This window comes from Podarcis bocagei (genome assembly GCF_964188305.1).
Source record: "Podarcis bocagei genome assembly, chromosome: 5".
Classification (NCBI taxonomy): domain Eukaryota; kingdom Metazoa; phylum Chordata; class Lepidosauria; order Squamata; family Lacertidae; genus Podarcis; species Podarcis bocagei.
In genome coordinates, this window is record NC_138129.1 from 45,345,390 (window position 1) to 45,370,670 (window position 25,281).

A 25,281-nucleotide genomic window follows, 5' to 3' on the forward strand; every position below is an offset into this window, starting at 1 on the left:
ACCAAGAACTAACTTAGTTGGTCTTTAAGGTGCTACTGGAAGGAATTTTTTTATTTTGTCCATTCTGTCTAGCATCATAGGCTCTTTTTACTCCTTGCCAGAGAGTATAGAATATTCCTAAACAAATCTTTCCCCTTCAGGTTTTCATGACTTCATGTTGGTCACACCACAGTTTACTGCAAGCCATCAGAGTATGGCCTAGTGTTGCCTTGGCTATACACAATTTTATCTGGAAGCAATAACCTGCAAACTAGAGTTCAAATCTGTCAGTTCCCATTTTCTGGGATACAATTCACCTGTTGCTAAAGAAAGCCACTATGTCTAGTACTCTGATGAAAGAGGTTTGCTAGCAGCAGCACAATTTGTCCTGCAGCAGCTTCTAGGTGTTTGAAAGTTGCTTAAACTGCTCAGGTAGATTTTGTAAGAAGCTTTATGCCAACTTTATATATGCAAATACCACTGACATCAGACCTGGGAGGCATAAGATACAAATAATGAATATTCCCCCTATGATAAGGGCTGGATTATGTGTTCCTACTATTTTAATATTTTTTCTTAAATTGATTAATAGGCATCTATAGAGGCAAGCAAGGATTACCTAAATTAATCCTGCTGCAATCATATCCACACCTGTTAGGAAGTAACTTGGTAGTACTTGCTTTACGGTGTTTATTCAGTATGTTCCATTGAGTTCAATTGGGGTTAGACCCAAGGATGCATAGGAATACAGCCTTCAACATATCCATGATGGGCTGTAAGCCTCTCTAGGAAGTAGAGGAGTGAAAGGAGAGGGCCCCAGTTGTTCCAGAAAACAGTTAAACTAAAAACATCTATTTTAAAAACCTTTGGGGTTTTTTTTTAAATATAAGGGAGAAATCAATTTATGCTTTTCTGGCACAATTAATGCTGCTACTAGCTGTCTCCTACATCCTGAGGTCTGATTGAAGAAACTGAATTGACCCTGAAAGGTGTGTGTGTGTGTGTGTGTGTGTGTGTGTGTGTGTGTGTTTAACCTAAACCACAATGGACTCCAGCACTTTGGAAAATGTTTCCCATCACCTGTTAAGGTCCATTTGTCACTTATTTCCTCTGCTCATTTTGCTCCCATCAATTTTTTCTTATCATTAGGAGCTGCCCACTTGGTTTATACATTCACTGAGAAGACTTGCATGCCATTCCATCTCTTTATTTAGTGACTGTTGGTAGCCACAGGCTCAAGGCCAGTTACAACACTTGCAGCTCTCATCGAACACCAGACTTTCTCCGCAACTCTTGGAAACAGTATTGCCCCCAGAGCATTCATAGAATTTTGATTTGTCATCCGGATTGGCATAGATACCATCAGCTTTATCTTCACAGAAAATAAGAGGAGGTGGGACTGTTGGAGGGGGTGGAGCTACACAACCTAAAGGTGAAGAATATAATCAGAGAAGACACTTGAAAGAAGTTGTTTAATACATTGAAGTTGTACTAAAGAGCAAAGCCAGTCAGAGGGAACATCCCCACAGAGGTTTCAAAAGGGATTGGGTGTGCATTAAATTGCCCCCCTTTTGCTAAAACATATTGGGAAGTGTCATTGCACATCACATAATTTGTTTATCATTGGCTACTTGTTTCCTTGCACCTCCAAATTGCTGCATGGCACTCTGCGCATGTGCGCACATGCATATACACGTCTTAGTGCAGAATTCTTCTCAATAAATTGACCTACCTGGAGTTTGTATGTCAAGGAGTGTCTTCAAATGTGATATCAGAGGATATGCCCCCGTATTGCAGAAAGTGCCTAGGAAATCATCAAGGTCAATGGCCCAAACCATGGCCCCTCCAAAGTTGTTTGCTTTCAAAAATTCAACCTGCGCAGAAAGCAAGTACAAGATATTCCCACCACATTTTATGTCAGTTGCACGCACTAACATGACATGAATTGTTGGAGTGCTGTTCTTTAGACTCATGGGGTTTGGGAAACACAAACACTGGACTAGACCAATGCATCTAAGGGCTTGACTACATTCCTAAAAGTCAGTGTTAACTTAAAGTTGATTTAATGATGCCAGCAGCTGACTCACAAAAAAATATCCCAAGATCAGTGTCGGTAATACATATACACACAAACATATGCACCAAGCATTGTTATAAAGCTCGAACATTGCACTGGTAAATCTTGCAAGGTACTTTGAGTGTGGGTACAGATCAATCTGTTACATGCACTAGAAAAAAAATAACATACCTTGTACTTGTAGCTGGTTAAATCATCAAACCCAACCCACTCATTCCCCAGGAAGGCATAAGGGACTTTCTGATCTTCAATCCAGACGGTTGTCGCTTCTGGTAAGAACGTACAAATCTGTCAAGGAACATTCATGTTAGCAAACAGCAGCAAACAACTGTATATACAAATCTCAATCAGGCTAACTCATCTGTCTGAATTAAACTGTTTACCAGTCTTATCTGTACAGTTACAAGTATCCCTTGGGCTGGTATAGGCACTTGGTGTCTTATCAGTGAAATGTATTCTATCCTTTGAGGTGCACTTCTATGGCTAATGTAATATTCCTAGCAGCATTTCCTGTAATTATAACAAAGAAGAAAACCATGCACCTGATAAATAATGATGGTTTTTTTAAAGTGACCTTTCCCAAGAGGCCAGAAGCCTTCCTGCTGGGGATACTGAACATTGAAATTCCAAAGAAAGCTTCAATTGTATTTATGTATGTACCCACAGTGACAAGGAATCTTTATGCACAGAAGTGGAAGGAGGAAAGAATGCCCTCAGAGGAAGAACAGCTGGCGAAAATCATGGATTGCACAGAGAGGGCAAAACCGATGGCACTGATGAGAGAGACAAATTTGGAATCTTTTTAGGAGGACTGGAAACCTTTTCTAGTCTATGGGAAAAACTGATTTCCCATATGCGAAGTCCATAGCAGTTTTTGAAGTTCAAGAAAAAATATCAGAACATATTAAGGAACCTGTTAAAGAGGATGAAAATGGATGTGATGGAATTATAAAACACAATTGTATGTAATCTTGATTATAAGCAACCTGGATGGGTGAACGGCAAGAACAGGATTATAACTGCTGAATGACAAAATGCACTTTGCTTAGAGATTTTTAAATACTGCATGCTTTTAAACTTTGGTCCTTTTTAAATGTTCCATTTACCTCATAATGAGCCCAGAAACCAGCTTCCCTTGTGTAAGGTCCAATGGATCCGGCACCAGATGCGGGAGCGCCAACCGATGTGTCAGTTGTGGTAAGCCTAAAGGTACGGCCATAAGTAGGAAACCCCATCATAAGCTTCTGAGCAGGAACCCCATTTTCTAGCCAGTATTTCATGGCAAATTCCTTTCAATATGAACATAATAAATATAGGTATGAACTGACCATTTTTTTACCGGCTCTGAGCAAACAATAATTTTGTTAGCATTTCCTTACGCAGTTGAAGTACACAAAATCGCCTTTATCTGCAGATCCCACATGCAGGGGGCTATTGTGACCTGTGAAGGTGTCCCATCCTCCGTGGAAATCGTAGGTCATCACACTGATGAAATCTAGAACCCTTGTGCAAATTTAAAAAAAAAGCAGAGCAATAACAACTTGCCTAATGGATCCATATACTGAAGTAAAGATCCTCTTGATACTGGTGGGCTGAACCCAGTTCTCTTTCACATTAGCTTTTGAAGATTGCATGAAGCCATACAAAAACTGTATGCATTTGGACAATATGGTGTACATCTGACTTGTAGCTTTCTAAACAGTTAGCTGAGTGTTCCTACAGTTAGCTATATGATCCTCAGCTCCCGCTCCCCTTTTCTGCAAGGATATTTGTCCAGTTGTTAAATTCACATCCAACCTTTCCAACAAATGAAGTTCAAGATGGCTACACTGTTCATTTTTATCACAGAACAAGCTAAAGAGGACATTGACTAGAAAGCTAAAGCTTAGTGTCATATGGGTCCAGCATTGCAATCCTATGCATATCTATCTGTAAACTTAATAAAGTTAAATGGGACTTACTCCCAGGTAAGTGGGTATTGCAGCCACTTATGTTGAACTGTGACTAGACCTTTAGTGGTCACTCAAAGATTTCAAAATGCTGCATCTAAATACTTGAATGTCAAACAACCAAGTTTAAATCTTTGGCAAGACTGCACAAATATATTGTTGACATGTTTATATTTCTCTGTATGCACCTTTTCCTTAATATAAAAAATAATTCCCTCCAAATAAATAATGAATTTTGCCTTGCTTTGTCCTATTTTCACAAGTCCCCAATTTAGCACATTGTCACTTACTTTCCTATCTCTGCAATTTCATATCCAGCATCAATGGTTGCTTTGCCAGCAGATACGGCTGCTGTGATCAACAGTCTGGGTTGCCCACTCCTGGTGGCTTCACTTGAGAAAGCAGCCAGCATTTCCTGGAGAAGGGCATGAGTGAGTAAAGTTAACAGCTGCATTCAATTCTAGCTAATTCATTGTGTGCAAGGTTTCAAAAATTGGTGGTATGCAACAACATCTTTTTTTTTTAATATGAAGAAATTCCACTTCTTTGGTATATGAACCAAGGTGTCATTATGGTGCCATTATGTACATATAAGGAGGAATTTAGAAAGCTCAGTCATTTCTGAGATTGCGTCTTTATCTAATTAAGTAGTACAATCAGCTGATTGTCATTTAAGCATAGCTAAATATGAAGAAATTTCTAATTATTTTAACATTCTTATAAATCTGGAAGTGGAGTGAAGTATGTTCCTTTTCCTAGGAAAGGATATTCCATTATGTGATTGTGTAATTGGCAGTAGCACCTCATTTCTAGCAACATTTAGTTGGAATTAGTGCTTTATTTGGACAAGCGTGTCTGTTGTTGATGGGAGCCATCCTGGCTGAGGATAACTCCCATCACATGAGAAAGGGTAATGTGTGACCAAGCTACCATATCAATCAGCATCTGCTTTGTGATTTCAGGATCTGAGGAAGTGCTGCCAGTATTTACAAAATAATCGACTCATTCACATACTGTATTACATTTGTTTATGCAAAGAGAGCGAGGCACGATGTTCACAGGATGCTGGGCAAAGCTTCCTCACCTGGACTAAAAGAGTGAAACGATGCTTATCCTCGGCAGGGCTGCCCCGAGAACCTGGGTATTCAAAGTCCAGATCAATCCCATCAAACCCATACTGACGAAGGTACGTAATCACTGAATCGATGAAAGTCTTGCGGTTATCAGCTGTAGCAACCATTGTGGTGAACCTAACAAAACCGGATTTGTTTTTAAGTTACTGAAAGTATGAGGATATACACTATATAAACCACAAAATTAAGCAATGCTAGCTTGTTTCAGCTTATCTTACCACTTCCTTCCCCACAAAATGTTTCTACTGCACTTGTTTATCCCATACTTCCCTCTGACTCTTCAAAAAAAAAACCCAACTCTCCTCCTTTAACTCCACAGTGGTCTTATCTTTCTATCCACCAGAGGTTCCTGAAAATCATCCACATCCCTTTTATCCATTCATTGCCTCTTCCTCAGCAGGCCAGCAGCAGTAGCCACAAACTACCCCACCCCCATCTTGTTCATTATACATGTGAAAGAAAAGTTCTCACTTCTGGGTGCCGAAATTCCATCCTCCAATCGCCAAAAGGGTAACCATTTTCTCATTGCTAAGGAAGGGATTGGAAAAATTATGAAATAAATTTATAATATGCAATTGTTGCTTTCCCCATCATCGTTTATTGTTTCGTGAACTGCCATTAAGCATGGTCTGAGGACCAAACTAGATACTGTGTTGATCATAGGACTGTGTGCTTGTTCTTTTTTTTTTTTTTACTAAATAGCCATGAGGAGTGATCTGGGTTGGGGCCACAGAATCATGGGAAGGGACTTTGATCTATTGATATCGAGCAGCAGCCTTCCCACAACCCCTATTTCTGCCCTGGGAGGAAGGCTGTCACTGGTACTAAGAAGAGATTACCTCCCAGTGCAAACAATAGCCATGTAGACAGGTACATCAAGCCATTGTCCCCACAGCATTTCCAGATTGTTAATGTTGTGACAGCTTCTCTGCCCATGCTAGGATCTCCCTTGAGACTCTCTGGTTGGGACTCTCCTATACTAAATAATGTGCTTAATGTCACATTAAGTTTTCCCTGAGTCCTGGAGAGGTGGCATGTTCTGGGACACAGATACAAGAAGGAACTGGCAGGCAAAAGGCATAGAACAGTCAGTTCAGTGAGTAGAGAGCATGTACTGTATGCAAAATAATAATAATAATCAGCCAGTGGCCATTCCAATGGAAGGATCTCAGGATGTGGAAGAGCCCACTGCCTGACAGCAGCTGCCAATCAGTGTGAATAGTGTTTGACAACAGAACTAATGCTCTCACACAGTATAAGTCAGTCTCATATTTTTGAGGGGAAGCATGTCAAGTGCAAGTAGATAAATAGGTACCACTCTGGCAGAAAGGTAAACGGTGTTTCTGCGCGCTGCTCTGGTTTCGCCAGAAGTGGCTTAGTAATGCTGGCCACATGACCCAGAAAAACTGTCTGCGGACAAACGTCGGCTCTCTCGGCCAGTAAAGTGAGATGAGTGCCGCAACCCCAGAGTCATTCGCGACTGGACTTAACTGTCCGGGGTCCTTTACCTTTACCTTTTTAAAGCGGGTTTCAACAGTGATGGGTTGCCTGGACTAAGACTCCTGCAGATCTGAGATCCCTATATTAGACAATAGCACAGGATAGATTCTTTAGTACTAGGGAGACTGGGCTGTTGTAGCAGTGCCCAGAACTGACTTGTCTGCCCTTCTCTCTTCTGGCCATTGGCCTAGTGAGCAGAGGGTAGATAGTACTTTGCAGCTCTGCAGCAGCTAATATTAACCTTCCAGGGTTTTGTTTAGTTTTTTCCAAAAAACTGAATCAAACATTTACAACTAGGGGGCTTAGAAAATCAGATCAGGTCCAAACAAGCCTTATTATTTTGAGATTAACCAATCTGTGTTCATTCTTAGTAATTACCAAGTGCTTAAAGAATTTACTAACTATTCTTTTAGACCATTGAACTGTGGATAGAGGACATCATCATTCCATTCATAGGGGGCGATCTTGTTATTGCTCATAGTAGCAAAGGCATAGATGACGTGTGTGCACAGGCAGTGGTCCACATTTGCTGGTTTATATCTGGCAGGATCAGGCCTGTACTGGGACCAGTTCGTGAAATAACAGACCAGCTTGTAGGAAGATCCTGAGGTAAGAAAGAACATTGTGATGTGAATATCATAGGCAAGAACAACATAGAAATCAAAGCAACTGACTCTAAAACCGGCATACTTTATGTGTTAATGGAATGAGGTGAGCTCACGCAACAGGGATTTTGCCCCTCTCCTCCCACCTCTTAAACCTGTTCTAAGTTTTCCTTCAGCCTTCCAGAGCAAAGTCCCATTGCACAAGCTGATCTCATTCTGCTCGTGCAACAACTTAGTTCAGTCTGGCCCTGTGCGCTTACCTCTTGATTTAGGAAACTCGTCGTGATTAAGATACATGCACAATGCTCAATTAGAAAGTTATCGTCTCTAGCCCAGCCTTTGCTGGCATTCTCCAGATGTTTTCGGCTACAACTCCTATCACCCCCAGAATGAGGAACCATATATTTCCTTTACAGAAATCTGTGGATTTATATAATGCAAAGATATAGTCTCTCATTCTTAATGTTACATTCCTTTGTGCTGGTTGCTGCTACTCATAATCACACCCTTAGTATTGCAAGCTCCCAGATCAGGAGGGGACAGAAATGAAAAGGGCAATATCAAACCTGAAAGCATCTCCCCCACCCTCAATTTGTCTCAGATATTCTATCTATTTTTGAGGAATAAATTTATGAGCAATAAAGAATTCTGCTTACCAAGCTGCAAGTGCAGCAAAATGGCCAGACCTACAAAAGATTAAAAAAAACAACAACACCATTACAGTATGCATAAAACCATCTGGCTCAGTTTGCTAAACACCTCATTTCCAGGGTTATTTGTCTCATAAGCAAGCCTGATGGTGTTCTCATTCCCAAGTCTAAGCACAAAGTTCAGCTCCCTTGTTTCTAGGAAGAAATGTCTCTTTATGTTTCTCAAGATGTAAAATTACACACAGGATCACTCACTTGCCCACAGCAACATCTTCCCCATCTGTTTTTCAGAGGAAATGGCCCATCTGGGGAAATCCAGCACAGCCTTATAAACTGCTCACTTATCAGTATGGGAGCCACACACCTGCTAAAGGGGCATACATCTGGCAGCTAAAGTGCACAGGTGGCTGAAGAATAAATCCCGGGACAGAAAACAGATCTAACTTCAAGGATGGAAAAAGTGTTGACTTTATGAAAAATTACATTGTGTGTATGAAGAGAACCACAAAGGCCTATCTTTTTCTGATTTTTGACAGATTTGGATGTCAACAAAGCCCTGATGTTGACAGCAAATGTCCCAATGATTTTAATGAATGTTCAATTAATCACTTAATGTTCAATTGTAGAAATCTTGCAACTCAATTACATATGTGGTTAAGCTGAAAACAAATCCTAGTGTTGTCAGTCTCTGGGTGTGTAGGCAAAGGACAACAACAACAACAACCCACTCTTCACTCTAAGGTCCCAGCATTAAAACATAACATTAAAATGATATTTTCAGGAGAAATTTTTAAAGAAAATAACCCTGCAACCCAGTGCAGAAATGTGGAAAGCGAGCTTAAGATCAGAAAACTAAGATAAAAGCAGAATGGACGGATTTGTCTATTCCTAGTCTGAACTTGCTCAAGTGTTGAGTAATCATATGTGAAGAGGCTCTAATAGCCTTTCTAGACAACTATTTATAGCATGCAAGGCACATGGCTCAACATGCAGATGTTAGATAAATAAGCAATGATATTTGTGTCCAAATGGGGCCAAAGTATTCTTGCACAATTTGCCATTCTTCATGCCCAGCAAGTGGTTATCATTAAATGACAGCTTAAAAAACAAAAAACCCTAGGTGAACATTAGTTTGTGACTTGCAGCCATACACCATGCCAAAAATTTATGCAACTGGCCTTCAGCCCCCCCCCCCAAAAAAAAGTCACTTTGAGATTATATATCTCTAAATTCCCAAGGCTGTTTCTGCAAGGCACACCTCCATGACACTATATCAGTGCAAGATAAGACTTTATACTAATGCCGGTCTTGAACTTCATGTTGAAAAAAGGAGAACATGATATAGAAGTGGGAGCCTTAACTCAAAGTGGAGCTGAATAACATCAACATAGCTTGGAGTTTCCTCTAGTTTTGCTACTGCAATCTAAAACCATTGCTGATGATGCTGGAAATGAGACTTTGAGAAGCCTCTAAACAACAGTCAAACTGACAGAGCGGATCTGTGAAAGCTAAAATGAACTTGCACAGAACTTCTTGTCCTCTAAGAACTATGGGGATGATTTACTAAGCCTTCAGGCCCTGCTTTTGAGCCTCCAGTTGAATCTGACCGTTATTGGAAACAGAACACAAGCTAAATCAGGAATGGAGAATCTGTGGCCCTTTAGATGTTGTTGAACTCCACCTCCCATGAACCCCAGCCAGTATAGCCAATAGTCAGTGATGTTGGGACTTATTGTTCAACAACTTGTCCCTGAAGTCCAGATCTTCTGCAGCACTCTCTATTCCAGCTTTTTCTTCCAGTTTCCATGTCTTTCTTCCTCCTCCTGCTGCCCAGCTTCACTTATAGACACTATTGTTACACGCCACCCCAATTTCCCAGTGGTGCAAGATTCCAGGGGTTCCAGATGCTTACCCAGGGTTTTCTTTGGAAATGAGGCACAGTGAAGACTGTGGTGTCTTTATGATGTATGGCTTATTTACACATATATACAACCTGAGCCTACAATGCAGGGGTTCAAAGCATTACACTCCAAGGGGGTCCTGTCTCTCTCATGGCTACAATCTCTTATGCAAAACAGGCAGCTCAACTTGAGTTCTGCCCCGCCCCCCATTTCCAACTTGCTGCATTTAACAGACTGACACTTTTCCCCCTTGATCATGCCACAGCCAACTTAAATCCTAAAACTTCCTCCTAACATAAACTCTGGCATTGTCTTCTAACTAACGATCTCAAACTTCAGGGGCTAGTGTTCACATTTTTCATCTAGATTAGAGTCTTTGTCTCACGAAGTCATAACATAACTTTCCATCTCCTAGCCAATCAGAAGGGTAGCAGAATGTAGTTGAATTTCTGGCTCCCATGGCAGTCCTTGATCTTTCTTGCAGGGAGTAGAGTTATACACTTTGGGGTTCATTAAAAAAATAGAGGGAGTGATGATTAGATTTTTTTCTCAAAATAAATACAATTTCTTACATTTCAGGTTGGTTAAATAATAATCTCTCCTCGTTTAAGCACTGCTGTCTCTGCCTTTTAACTGAGCAAAAAGCCATCTGGTCCTCTTTTAGACCTTGACTCAGGTACTCACTAAGCAGCAAACACCTTCCTGGAAACTAGAATTAGGTGAAGCTCCCTGTGTCTTTGATTTTTATAAACTTTCTCTTTTAAAGACAGGTGGAAACAAATAGCTAAGGGAGAGGCACCTAGTTATGTTGGTCAGCTTTTCTTTTAAGTTATAAATATCAGATGTATGAAAAAAATGTCTTAATTGTCATCACCATTGTGCCACAATTTAAAATGATTTAAAGTACAGGTAAATGCAATAATTTTTTTTATTAGATTGCATAGTGAAATAGAAAATCAAGGTTGCCTAAAAAGAGCATGTGCATTCCAATTCTGCATAAATCTCACGATATTCAAAATCTGATTAACAGTAAAGGAAGAAAAACGAGACACGCAGCAGACTCAAACAGAAGTCTGTAATGGAAGATTCCACAACAGGTTGCTCAAGTCTGGATGATCACATGCTAATAGGCAGCGAATATCTTGAAGTATCTTTTCGCTTGCAAAGGTTCAAGGAGGTGAGAGATATAACATGGATCCATCTTTGTTCCACAACACGTTGCATTCATCTATTTGCTTGGTGTGATACTTCATGTTCTGTCATAGGAGAACAAATGCATGTCAGAAGCACATCAGATATTTGCAAGACTTCCTATTTATCAAGAGCATAGCAGAGCAAAAACAACCCTGAAACATTTAACCCTGTATTGCAACACTTCCTCAGACTCTAGACCAACTCAGACACGACACTGCGCATTCCATAGGCCTCTGTATGTTTGGTCTACTAAATAGCATCCATGGGGTGCATATAGTTTGGGACCACAAAGTCCCATTGAGTTTAGTGGCCTTTACTTCCAGGTAAGTAGGCATTGCACAAGCTTTGCTTAACTTTCTATTTTATCTTTTGCTGCCCTTTCAAAGTGGGTTTCTCTTCTTGTCTCAGTTTAATTTCAATTTTAACAACTTTATTTGTTGTGTTGCTTGTATTCATGTTGTGAGCCACTTAGAAGACTACAGCTGAGAGACTATATATATATATATAATATTTAAAATGCTTTCGTATTGCAGGGTTTATCACGTGAATCCCCTTGGGACTATTCCAAACATTCAAATCTAAAAAGAGAGGTTAGAAAATAAGGGTTGAAACTGATGCAATTAGTATGCCTAATTCAAACTTCACTGGATGATAGATTGGTAGCTTAATGAAACATGCGCCTTACAGCTTAATTTGTCATTACCTCAATTTCCTAGGAGACCCTTAAGCTTATTCACAAGGACATTGGCTCCTTGGCCACAGAATTTGCCAGAGAAATCATCCATCCCCAGAGTCCAAACCATGGCTCCTCCATAATTCTCCCTCTTCAGAAACTCAGCCTGCAAAGAAGTTGGGGGAGGGGGACATTTATAAATAGCCCACAGACTAGTGCTTATGTACCCATTCCATAATAGTTGTCACATAACATGCCTCTTCTACCATTTGCTAATAACAGGCAACTACAAATTCCTTCTGGACACTGCAGCACATTTACAATATACGTAAGGAAATTCTGGCTTTACACCAGGAAGAGCTTTCTGACAGTAAGAGCTGTTTAGCAGTGGATGGACTCCCTTGGGAGGTGTTGGACTCTCCTTCCTTGAAAGCTTTTAAGCAGAGATTGGATGGCCACCTGCCATATACCTGTATGCTTTAATTGTGATTCCTGCACAGCAGGGGGTTGGACTAGATGACACTTTATATACCACTTGATTTAAGAAGAAAAAACTAACAGCCTCAAAGCAGTCTACAAAAAGATACAATTTACATTTAAGCATAGCATTCAAAGGAAATTGAACTAACATACAGTGGCTCAGTAACCCATTTTCTGTGAATTGAGAGTGTGCCACTCTGTGGTGACATAAATAAGACACTCCTTCTTTCTGTGAGGTAACCACAGAGGGTGGCTAAAGAGGACTTGGAGCTGCTAACATTGATTTTGCGTAGGGGAAGAAGCAGAATTTTATTTCTGTTTACTCCCAGGGTGAAATAAGAATGAGGCAGACAATTCTTAATATTGTACATTCCTTCTACTTCCAAAATGTTGTGTGCCAGCCAACAGGATGGTACTCATACAATGCTACTTATAAATAAAAGGGGGTATCAGCATGTCGTGGGGGATCCCAGGGTTTGCAGAAGTACCAAAAAAAAATTGAGTTGAACCCTAAAAAATAAAAAACATGTTCAGAGGCCCCAGAATTCTGATTGTCTGTTAGAGGGTAAAGAATGGAGATGAGAAACAAAATGGTGTATCATGGGAAAAGAAGATTTTAAATAACATAGAGCCTTAAAGCACAGAGGTCCACCCATGCAACTGGACTTCCAATTCCACTTCCTCTCCTCTCCCTGTGTGCCCTCAAAATCTGCTCCAGAGGATGCTGTAAACTTTTCATGTCAGGGGCCGCAAGAGATAGGAGAATAGGAAAAGTTCCATTGCATGAGTCTGCTGCGCTAGTGGAATAACGGCATTGGTTACAGCCCATGACTCTGTGAGAATGTGAAATTTGGTTAGCAGCTAGAGGGCCTAAAGGATTTTCATTCTCATAGGATGTAGCAGTTATCACAAGTCAGTGACACACTTTAAACTGAAAACTCTTCTCGTCGTCGTATCCAACCCAGTCTCCAGCTTTGAAAGCATAAGGAACCTTCTGTTCTTCGATCCATCCCTTGGTAGCTCCCTTTAAAAATGGGCACACCTGTCAAAATGATAGAATCCATGTTTAGATAAAGAGCAGAAACTCAAGGGGATATGGACAAAAATAAAAACCAAGTCTATAATCCTAAAAGTTAATCATTCCAAGTTTCCCCCATCAGAATCATTGGTTATTTTATAGCTAGAAGAGTACAGCATTTGGTGGTCTGCAGCTTTAATTTACTGTATACAGCAGCCAAATGAGACATCCCACAGCCTCTGCCTCTGACCTTCAGGACTCTCCCCAGGGCACACGCCTCAATGGCCCTGCACCACACCCTCCATGAGTGCCTTTGCTTGGCTAGAATGTGCTCTTGGCATTTGACAACACCTTAAGCTTGTCTGGATGGAGGCATAAAAACCTATGGATTTTGTGTGGCCGGAAGGTAAACTACTTTGCTAAGTTAAGTCGCATCCATCACTCTACCAATATTTACCTGTGGCCCTTGGGCTGGACAAGACTCCCCACTCCAGTATACAGTAACCAAATTGTTCTGGTTTTCTCTAAAAGTGTGAGCCTACACTTGTCGACTCAGAAGTACATCCCACTGCATTGAATAACAGGTACTCCCTAGCAATGGATTGCAGCTCTACAAGCTGGTATTGTGCATTATTGATGGAACACTGAAGCCCCCATTCAGGCATTCCTCTAAATGCTTGTGGACTAAAAATGGAAAGCAGAGAGCAGAAATGCATACCCAAGGGCCATCCCAAATGTTCCCACAGGTGCTTAGACTCCTCCCCACCAGAAACCCTGATAAGGCAAGGAGCCCAAGCACAGTGAATATGCCAAGCACATTCTGCTAAAGGCACCTAAGTGTCAGCTTTCAGATCTTCCCTCTCAGTTCAGGAAGGTCTGAAACAGAGAAACATACATGGACACTTCTGTCCCTTCCCTGGTTTTAGTCCACATTTATTCAGGAGAAGGCCTGAACAGGGCTGTACCCATGGCATGGCTCCCAAATAAATATTCATGGGATTGCTGCCTAAGACTTTGGTTATGTCTTAGGCACCTTCCACAGAATCATCCCACTTTATCCTCACAAAAACCCTGTCAAAATAAGATGTGTTAAGAGAAAATAATTTGTCCAAGCCCACCCTTTGAGATCTACAGCTGTTGGAATTGACTCTGCCTCCCCAACATGATCAGCTACATTATAGTATCTCTCAATCGTCAATACAGTGGTACCTCGGTTACAGATGCTTCAGGTTACAGACGCTTCAGGTTATAGACTCCGCTAACCCAGAAATAGTACCTCAGGTTAAGAACTTTGCTTCAGGATGAGAACAGAAATCGCGCGGCAGCAGCAGTGGGAGGCCCCATTAGCTAAAGTGGTACCTCAGGTTAAGAACAGTTTCAGGTTAAGAACAGACCTCCAGAACGAATTAAGTTCTTAACCCGAGGTACCACTGTATTCTGTAATAAAACGCCAAAGACCCATTTACCTCGTAATATGCCAAGATCCCAGAAGTTTTGGTGTACTGTCCAGGAGAACCTCCACCACTAGCTGGAGCACCAACCTCGGTTCGTGAACTAGCAAGTTTGAAAGACTGTCCATATGTTGGAAAGCCCATCATGAGTTTCTCAGTTGGGGCTCCATTCTCCTTCCAGTATTTCATGGCATATTCCTGAAGCACAGACAAATTATGCAGACTTCTGTCATTCTTTCCTTGGTGAGTTTACTTTTTTAAAAGACAAAAGTATTTGGGAGGAGCTGAGAGGAAGGGCAGGCGGTGAGGGGCTGCTTAACCCTTTCCCACTTTGGATCAACCTCCTCAAGCTGCTTTGTCATCTGTGGGAAGTCAGGGTCTCCGTGTCTTCCAAAAATATTTGTAAATGAAAAAGAAGCTTGGGGAAGGTGATTTTTGAGCTGAAAATCATTCAGATATAGTCTGTCTTTGAATTTTCTTTTTTAAAAAGAGGAATTCTTCATGCAGCTACACAAAACATGTATTTTGAGCCTCATCATCAATCACCCACCCACCCATGTTTGCTAGGGTAGCAATGTGTCCCACTGGACAGAGAAGAGTCCACTCTTTGAGGAAGTCCTCTTTTTGAAGAGTTGTCTAGTCCAGGCCCAGTTTAAAGATAAGGAATCATGCAAAGGGTGAGCAGGAGCCTTGAAGTCACCCAGTAACAGCTCCTGGACAGCAGACTGAGCTAGCACACAGGTCAATTAGTCCCATCTTCCCCACTATGGCAAAATGTTTTCTATTTCTATTTGAATTTATAGGCATTGGTTCTAGATTTGCATCTAGACATATAAATTAGGACATGAAAATCTGTTCAGGTCTTTTTCATGACGCATCTCCTCCTTTCTGGTGGTGTACAAGTGGCCACCCTTATGCTTAGGCTTGATTCAGTTTTACTGTATTGAGTGGGGGAAATTGTCACTGGAATTTAGCTATGAGTTTAAGATTGGGCTATGTGTTGTTTGTTCTTACACTGTTGAAGAAGGGCGTTGAGTCATAGGAAGGTGCACCTCTGTGCAGGGGGCTGTTGTGTCCTGTTTGAGGTGCCCAACTTCCATGGAAATCATAGGTCATCACGTTGATTAAATCAAGACTCCTGGATGCACACAGAAAGGAATGGCAAGATGAAGGAACAATTTCTTCAAACATTAAGGAATCTATGATCCAACAGCCACACTGTTATTAGTGATAATAATAAGACAGTTATTTTGATTCATAGACAAATAATTTAAAAATCAACAACCTGTGGTTACATAAGTATGATGTAGTAGCTCCTTTAAAAGCCCTCAGAAATATTTTCAGAGGCACTGTAGAATGAGGCCCAGATTTATTTATATATAGCCTACAGCATAGTGTGGCTGCATAGACACAATGGTCAATAAATACCACCCTACAAACCACTGGACATCAAACCCCAGAGGAGGTTCAAAATTATTGAAATGGGCTGGATCTTTGGGAGAGCCAGTGTAGTGTATTGTATACAGGTTCAGCAGCAGCACAATTTTAATAAGTAATAATAATAGTAATAAAGCAGAAAGAGAAGGGAGTTAAAACAGAGGCTTTTCATTTGAACAGCTTTCTCCTGAGTTCTTTAGCTATTTGTCCTAGACCTAGAAGTTAGAGCATTCAAAGCTGGTGTTCAACAGAGATTCTGACGCAGGGCATGTCACTGAGCAGAAACCATATGACTCACTTCCCCAGGGCAGCAACTTCATATCCAGCATCCATGGTGTTTTTGCTAGCAGATACCGCAGCAGAAAGCAACAGCCGTGGGCGTCCTGTTCTTTTGCCCTCTTCCTCAAAAGCAGCTCTCAGTTCCTTCAGAGAGAAACAGCAGGAGCAGTTGGGTGCTGCTCACGTGCAACTGAACAGAACACATTTCACAGGACAGCTGACCTTTTGCAGGCTGGAAAATTCCACCCATACAGATCATGATAAGAAATATCTTCGGATGAAGGATAGTATATAAACTTAATCAATAAATAAAGATAAATATCCACACACAAGTTGGGCATGCCTATTTATTTTTATTTATTTGACTGCATCTGAGCATGCAATAAAGCATTCTTCTTCTTGATGGTTGAGTCTTCTTTGTCATATTTAGTAATTCACAGTGCTATCCTATACAAGTGTACTGAGAAGAAAATTCCATTAAGTTTAATAGTGCTTTCTCTCAGGTATGGTCACTCAGGCCCCATTGAATTTAATGGGACTTGCTTCTGAGTAGATATGCATAGCATTACACAATTTGTCACTGGGACTCAAACCGACCATTGTTCTTGATGTGGAAGAACAAATATATGGAGGCTGGTTGTGATTACAAAAGCACTCTATACATGCACAGAGGTACTCATATGTTCTATCACTACAGTATACATTCCAGGAAATTAATTTTAAATACCATTTTAAAATAAAGTAACCTTGTTACAATCATTCACTTGTTTTTAAGAAAGGTTTTGACCATTTTTTGTCAAAGTAAGTATGATCCATGCTATCTCCCATGGGGCTTCCAGCACCCTTTGCTGAAGCTGGGATGAACATCTATATTATTTTATTTTCATACCTGAGTCAAGATGGTGAAGCGATGCTTATCCTCTGCAGGGCTGCCTTTGGAACCTGGATATTCCCAATCAAGGTCCATACCATCAAACCCATGTTTGCGGAGAAAATCGATTGATGTGGTAGCAAATGTCTGCCGATTTGCTGGAGAGGATATCATGGAAGTGAACCTGGAAGAAATGTGTTATTTTCTGACAGCTGCCTTTTACAACTTACATCACCCTATATTTCACTCTTATTTTTTGCTGGGCATCATGAACAGCTGCTATAAAATGGAAGAGCTTTGATATCAGTAGGGACTAAGGATGGACCAATCTGTCAATATTGGTTCTCCAAGTTTCTCATTTTTAAAATCTTAAATTCGCTTCTATTTCTGCAACAATCCACAAAAATGAATAAATAAATTGAAACTCCTCATGAAGATTCTTCAACATTTTAGTGTGAATTTCTCATAATAAACATTTTTATATGCAGTTTAATACACATTTTTTCAAGAAATTTTCCCTAATCTAATGCAGTTTTGGATGTAATTTTCACCAATATAAGGCATTTTAATGCACATTTTAGGCTACAATGTGCATTGTTGGACACATAACCAGGGGAATCACACTGGAAAATTTGAAGAAGTGTGAATTCTGAAGGTTTCAGTTTATATCATTTTTCAAAAAGTATGAATTTGCTAAGCCCGCTCCTGTGAACCGGTGAATGGCAGGCCGGATCATTTGCCTGAGGCCAAATTGGCCACTGGCAGCAGGGCCTTTCGGGTGTTCTTCTGGGCTTGGGATCAACTGGCCAATGGTGGCGCTTGGCCCCACCCCTAGGACAAGGATAAAAGACCGTCTGCCAGACCATTCAGCTGGTAAGTTCATCTTTAAATATAAACTGAATCAAATTACTCCCCCACCCCAAGATATCAGTGAAATGAGGCCAGTTTACATCACAGTGCCCTCCCACCCTTTCTACTAATTAGGATTAGTCCATTTTTGCTCTCTTTGGGGGTTTGGCCAAATTTAGGGGGACTTTTCAACCACACCTCCCCAATGAAATGAAATGAAGGGAGTAAACAGATTCAACGAGGAGAAAGAGCTTGCATTTGTTGGTGGGGTGAGTTCTTCCTTTCCCCCTCTTCTTTAATCCCTTTTTTATATATAAAAGACCCTCTTATTAAAATCATTATCTGCCAGTACTGCGTCTCTGGGAAGGAGGCTCGCACTGAATACACAGAAACAAAAAGACACAGAAACAAAAGACAGAAAATGTTCCTTGATCTTTGAAGGACAATCATTTCTCAAAAGAGGAAATGCTCTTTCTATCAGACTCAAGCTCTCCAAAATGTCTTAAGCCGGGTGTCCCAAATCACAAGTTTCTTAGGAAGCTATATCTCATGAACACCCTCTGCTCTTTCTATGAGTATAAGAAGGAGAAGGGTCTTACTTCTGGTTGTCAAAGCTTCCCCCTCCAACAGCCAGCAATGTGAGCAGCTTATTATTCCTAGAAAGCAAGAAAAAGATATAGTGGAATTAACATTTCACAAATATTTTGTGACAATTAAAAAGGAATTTTACCCTCCCCACCTCAAAATATCCAAGACTTCCATCACCAGTTGCTCCTTATAATTGCAGAATTTCAGAACCAAACAGGTTTTGAGAGCTCCTCTAGCTCATTTTCAGGGGTGTGGGCAGAATCCCAAAAGTTATTCTGTCAGGGCCATTGGGGAAATTAAAGCAACTCCCAGGGACAGAGCCCAAAGTGAGACAGAACTTAAAAGCTTCCTGTTGTTCTTGAGATTACTGGCAGTGCCAAGCAAGGACACAGAAGGCTGGCCAAGCAGATGCTATTACAGTGAAAGGAACAAGCATGCAGCCCTTCATAACTGTCTTTTGCATTCCTGCAAGGCAGTCTTTCCCAACCTGGTGCTTCAAAAACCTGCAAAAGCTCTTTCATCAGAGATTAAGGCAGGGCAGAACAAAACGAATATGTGTCCTGATGACTATCATTCGACTCTCAAGTGTCTTCAGAAACATAGTTACAGAATCCTACTATGCAAAAAATTATCACCACAGGGAAACATCAGCCATCACTCCAACCAACCCCATCCCCCTGAATGTCAGGCATCTCCAAATTACTTTTTTCACATTACATAGCAAAAAGTACAGAATTACCACCATGTGTATGCTCCATAGGAGCCATAACCAATCCTAGCTCTTGGACAAGTATCTCTAGGAAACACATACTTTCAAATTCTTGTTTGGCACTTCCAACCTTTATATTTTTAGAGGAATATTTTAAAAGTCTTAGTTCTAAAGGAACACTTCCCCATGTTTGCAGATCTTAGAGGGAGACTCTTCTTATTGTTGCGCCTCTAAGGGGGAGACGCTATATGGTGACATAGGATGGGGACCTTTCTATGGTGGCACCTTAATTAAGAAATGCTCTCCCCCTGAAAGCATGATTGGCAGAGACACTTTTATCTCTGTGAGGTAAAAACTTGCTGGTTTACCTGTGCTTTTGTGTGATATTGAGAACAATATTAATGTACTGTTTGTGCAATGAAGGAACCTGTGGGTGGTTTCCTTGAGAGTTTATGTACTGTAATTTTTAAGATGTGTTGTGTTCTTGCCTGCTCTTTCAACTACATATACTGGAATTGTGTTGGCTGTATTTTAACTTGTATTGTACCTTGCTCTGAAATCATGTGGTGAGGTGTGGGTTAAAAGTACTTTAATTAATTTATTAAACATATAATTCATGAAGGGACCCCATGAGACTCTTCCTTCTTTTGCTTCTACATCTGCTGCTATTGTCAGGCAGTGTCTAGAAGCAGCCATTAAACAAACATCATGTGAATACATTCATTGTGAGAGCTGCTTGCCTTTGCTTTAAGACATTAAGTTTCTTGTAGAGTTCCACATCATTCCATTCTATAGTGGTAAGTCGGTTGTTGTCTATGCCAGCAAAAGCATAAATTACATGAGTACACAGATGTGGGTCTATATTATCTGGTGTGAACTTGGCTGGCGGGTCCCTGTACTGTTCCCAGTTAGTGACATAACACACAAGCTTGTAGGCAGAACCTGGAAAGAGAAGGCGAAAGGTTATATTTAGAAAAGATCATACTGCATGCAGTTTGTAATGCAGGGTCCTACGCAGTCAAGTCAGCGCACAAGTAGAATGACTCCTGTTTGTGAAATGAAACCTCTCTCTCCTCCTTGCCCTTCTGAGTCTCCCATGTCTGCTCTAGCAGTTCTCCCTATTTTTTGGATTTTTGGGGAGGGTGTGAGCGGCACAACGGGGAGCAGAAGGGATAGGAGTTCCATTTCCCTCACACAATGACTTTGTCGAATTCAACCCATGCTGTTTTCTACAGTTTCCTTCAAATCCTCATCATGAGTTTGACCCTCTTGCAGGGCAGAACCACCAGCTCCACAGACACAAAACGAAAGCTATAGAGCCAGCAACTTTCCAGGTCTAGACATGTGGGAAGTGATTGTTGTGGAATCTTCCACCACCCCAAAAAACACAATAGAAGAGCTGATGCAAGTTTATTTAGCTAGGAGCAGCAGCTGTTGGAGAAGCCATCAAGGTGAGTTTCAACCTCAGTTACCCAGACTTATATCAAGCCATTTCCTCATCACATATCTGTGTGCATAAGACAAACTGTTTTGAGCAGTTAAAAAAAATCCCACATTAACTTGATTGGGCTCTTGATGAAATAGTGGTACTCTAAATAAAGGAGATTTGCAGGGCTTTAGCATTTTGAAATAAGGAGCCCCTTATATGGAGCTGTGATCTTACCCAACAATAAGTGTTCCTGCTTTGCCTCAACTGGGAGCAATGCACACATGCTATGCACACGGCAGATCTGTCACATTTTTAGAACTAGTCCCTAGCAAACAAGCAGAAGGGAAGTTAGCCTTACCAAGCTGCAGATTCAGCAGAAGGATGAAACCTGCAAAGCAAAAGAAACAAGAATGTCCAACATTAGATGTGGGTGTTAAGAAGGCATTGTAATTCTTATCCATTCTACTCAAAATGTAGGCAGATGGCAAGCAGGTTTCCACGAAGCTTGGCAAAATATGCATTTGGGGAGGGGGGCAAACAAAACATGGCAATAAATGGGTTTGGCATTTGCCCAGAATGGGGTGGGGGCTATATGCAAATTGCATCAGATGAGGAGGTCATAATTAATAAGATCACAGGAGGCTGGGGGGATTTAATGCTGTCCTCCTTTGCTGCAGGTGGTGGGAAGTCTCTGGCCCAGCAGGAATCCTTATTTGGCCCCACTAGGCTGTTTTCTCCCAACCACATGAACCTGTTATCCATCTGAAGCCATATGTGACATCAGCTTTGGGGCGGATAAAGTTGTGGCTTCCTGCCAAACATGAGGTATGTATGAGATGCCTGTGTAAAGCCAAACATCCCAGAAAGCGTATAAATGCTATCTTGGTAGTCAAGATAACCCTGGGACTAATTGGTACCTGTGGTGAAATTGCTTTCACATATGTGTATCTGTTTCCTTTGATTTGCTTATCTGCTGTCTGAGTGCTTGGCTGCTGGCCTAGGGAGATGGAAGTCAGGAGCTACCCATGCAACCTGGACCCTTGACACCCATTCCTTCACCTGTCAGATGGATGGATGGATGAGAGTTGGGAACAGGCCTTCAGGCAGGTGGGATTAATTGGACTACTGCACCAGAAGTCCAATTTCTGTAGAAGTAATACATAAATGCTTGGTCGGGCATGGACAGTCACGACATGCTTGCTACTTCAATGTCCATTCCAAGACGGAGCAGCAAGAATCTCTGCATTGCGTTGTAAGTCTCTCTGGCGCTTTTGTCATCCTTGTTTGGAATCACTGCAATAAACCACTCACCCAAGCCCGCTTTCAGGCCTGTGGGACAGAACAGTGCCTATCAGCTGGTTGGCAGTGCCTGCAAATCCCTGTGTCTATGCTGATGTGGTTTGCATCCCTGTGTCTATGCTGATGTGGTTTACACTGGCATCAAGTGATTGACAGGTGGGTACACCCACCTGTGAAAATAGTCCACAGCGGGTAGAGGATGTCAAATTACAGCCAGATCCAGTTACCCTTTATTCCAATCCTCGTGCACTTGGCCTCCACATATTGATACACAGCGGCCTACATGCATGGACAGGAATTGTGTAAGTACAATTCAATTTTCTGGAGTACCAGCTGATTTTAGCCCCCAAAGAGAAAAGGATACAGGGCTCTGTATTTTTTCTCTCTTGGGAAGAAAGTAGTGTGGGGAGGTGTTGCCTGATAAAACTAAACCCTTGGAGAAAGAATTATGGAATTATATATAACAATGAGCTCTTCCCCCACATCATTTATATGAAATTGTTTTATTTATTTATTTATTAGTTATCATGAAACACAGATACTAATACAACACTCACCTGCACACAGTAGTAGCTTCCCCATACTGACACTTGCACCTAGGCAAAAATGCAGGAAGAGGGATGGAGATACATAAAAAATTATGGATCTGCCTTAATACAAAATCTGCCCATGCTTAATAACACACCCCTGAGTGCTGTGTCTGTCTCTGTATGTGTGTGTGTGACTAGTATATATATGACTAGTTCTCCATCTACATAAAAAAGCTCTCTCACCTGGGCCAGGAGCAATCACCCTAGCTAATTACATGGAGGGTTATTATATGGATGCTGTAGCATATTTGAATGTATCTCATTGAATCTGCAGTTACCATTCTTCAAGTAGCTGGTTATGCTATATGGTATAGGGGGCATCCAACTAAATAGGTCTGCTAGCGCAAGGAAGGGTTGGGGAAATCCCCAGAACAGATTGTAGCATGCCAATATATTAATACAAAGGTTTTTTTAAATGTCAGTATCTTTAGTAGTTCCATATACACAGCAAAGTTTTAGTAATTCTTCAGTAAATAGGAACACAGAAATCTGCCTTACACTGTGTCAGGTCATTGGTCAATCTAGCTCCCGGTAACAGGCTTTCAGGCAAGAGTCTTTCCTAGTCCTACCAAGGATTGAACCTGGGACCTTTTGTATGCAAAGCATGTACTCTACCACTAATCTACAGCCCTTCCATAGTCCCATGGAGCACATGTGTCCCCTGTAGTAATCAGCTACCCATTCTGCATTGGAGCTTTGATTAAGATAGCAGGACTGCTGCCTGGCTAGTTTGTTAACATTAGCAAAGCACAATTTTTAAAACAGCAACAACCACCATAACAGCAAAAGTTATTTATATGGCGCTTCAGAAAATTATGTACTGTACATGCTTTAAAAAGAGACAGGTTGCAAGCTTACAACAATTTAAAGATGCTACTTATAATGAAAACATTGCAACATAACAAGGAGAATACAGGGTATAAAACTCTAAGAAAGGTGGCAACCCAAGACAAACAGCTGAACCCTAGACCATGGGTTGGCAAACTAAGGCCTGGGGGCCAGATCTGGCCCAATCGCCTTCAAAATCTGGCCCGCGGATGGTCCGGGAATCAGCATGATTTTACATGAGTAAAATGTGTGCTTTTGTTTAAAATGCATCTCTCAGTTATTTGTGGGGCATAGGAATTCGTTCTTTTTTTCCTTCAAAATATAGTCCGGCCCCCAACAAGGTCTGAGGGACAGTGGACCAGCCCCCTGCTGAAAAAGTTTGCTGACCCCTGCTCTAGACTGTAACAGCAAAACAACTCTAAAGAGTCTAGGGCCCAGCCAGCCCAGCCACTAGACAGGGTGAGGCCACTGCCTCAGGCAGAAGAAGCTCTCCAGGTACTGATTTCACAGCCTTCGGGGGTGAGATTTCACCCAAAATCAGGGCCAGCTTGCCCAAAAATGGCACCAATGGCAGCAGCGCTTTTCCGCCAGTGGTGAATGTGACAGAGTGGGAGGCAGCAGTGGCAGCAGGTATGGTGGCAGCAGTGGCAGCAGGGCAGGGTAGCACTTTCCCTTTTGCCTCAAGCAGAAAAATTGAATGTTCCACCTCTGGTCTAGGGGGTTCTGTAGCGTATTGCAGTAATGGAAAACTTAGAAATTATATGACAGCATCATTCCATATGTTTTGCCAATACTCATTCAATAGTTCACACCCTTTAAGTAATTTGTATTTTCATAAATGTACCTTCCACCTATTCAGCATGAGATCCAACCCACATAACAAAGCCTAAACACCTACACAGAACTCCTTTTAATTTTAGATGGTTATTCATGCAACTACAGACCTGTCAAAATCCTGCAATTCAAAGAGCACGATTCTCTGTAGCATTCAGTCTCTGCCTACTGCATGTCTCAGAAAGCACCTTTTTATACATTTTGCTTCCTCACGCTCCACGCCCTATATTCTTGATATTCTGAGGCAATACCTGAAAAGAAAAGGAAGTTATAAGACAGAAATGTTGTGATGAAACATGGTATGAAGTAACTGCCAAAAGAGATATTGATATCCCTCTCTGTCAGTTATGCAACTGGTCCAGGAAGAGACCTTTGATCCCACACAGGTATGTCCATTTCCACCACAACAATATTTACAAAAAAATTAAGATTAATCTGTTTGCATCCATGACCTGAAATTGTTCCATGAGAGAGCGTTATTCAATTATTCTAGCATTATCTCGTCCAGAGCTCTTCGGCTTTTTCACACTCAGGAGCACACAATATTAACTACAGCCTGAAACATGAAACCCATTTTTAATTTGTTAATCATATTTGTTCCTCTTAATTTAATTTGCTAATTTGTTAATCATCCCTGCCTAGAAGAGAGAATTTTGATTCATGCAGCTTGTATTGCAGAGCAGAGCAGAGCAAAGCAAAGAGGCTGAACGTTCCATCTTCCATAAAGCTTTTAAAGGTACAAGACACTGATCCTCCTTCACATCTGCTTCTGAAAATAAGTGACACATAGAAATGTGGAGAAGTGCTCTCTCTTGCTCTCTCTCTTTCACACATACACAAACACTGACATAGCTCAGACTTCCAACATAAGTTGTTAAAAGGTAACAAGATCTTCAATACCTGATCGAGTATGAAAGAATTCTACTGCTTTGCAAGGAATCTCTGCCTCTTCTCAAAC

General features: G+C 41.2%; 1 protein-coding gene across 1 annotated transcript; it reads right to left on the reverse strand.

The window, feature by feature from the left end:
* Nucleotides 1-1,214: 1,214 nt before the first annotated feature.
* On the reverse strand, nt 1,215-25,281 carry LOC308587737 (acidic mammalian chitinase-like; the record flags this gene model as incomplete). The annotated part of the gene is made up of 23 exons (XM_081195504.1): nt 25,224-25,281; nt 24,434-24,574; nt 22,629-22,667; nt 21,131-21,160; nt 20,084-20,285; nt 18,646-18,702; nt 17,216-17,381; nt 16,346-16,470; nt 15,625-15,748; nt 14,626-14,808; nt 13,067-13,183; nt 11,697-11,827; nt 8,149-8,198; nt 7,900-7,929; nt 7,041-7,242; nt 5,610-5,666; nt 5,090-5,255; nt 4,296-4,420; nt 3,436-3,559; nt 3,163-3,345; nt 2,228-2,344; nt 1,712-1,853; nt 1,215-1,405 (listed from the first exon to the last, which is right to left on the reverse strand). The coding sequence occupies exons 3-23, from the start codon at nt 22,651-22,653 to the stop codon at nt 1,215-1,217; spliced, it is 2,547 nt and encodes an 848-aa protein (XP_081051630.1). The 5' UTR covers nt 22,654-22,667; nt 24,434-24,574; nt 25,224-25,281.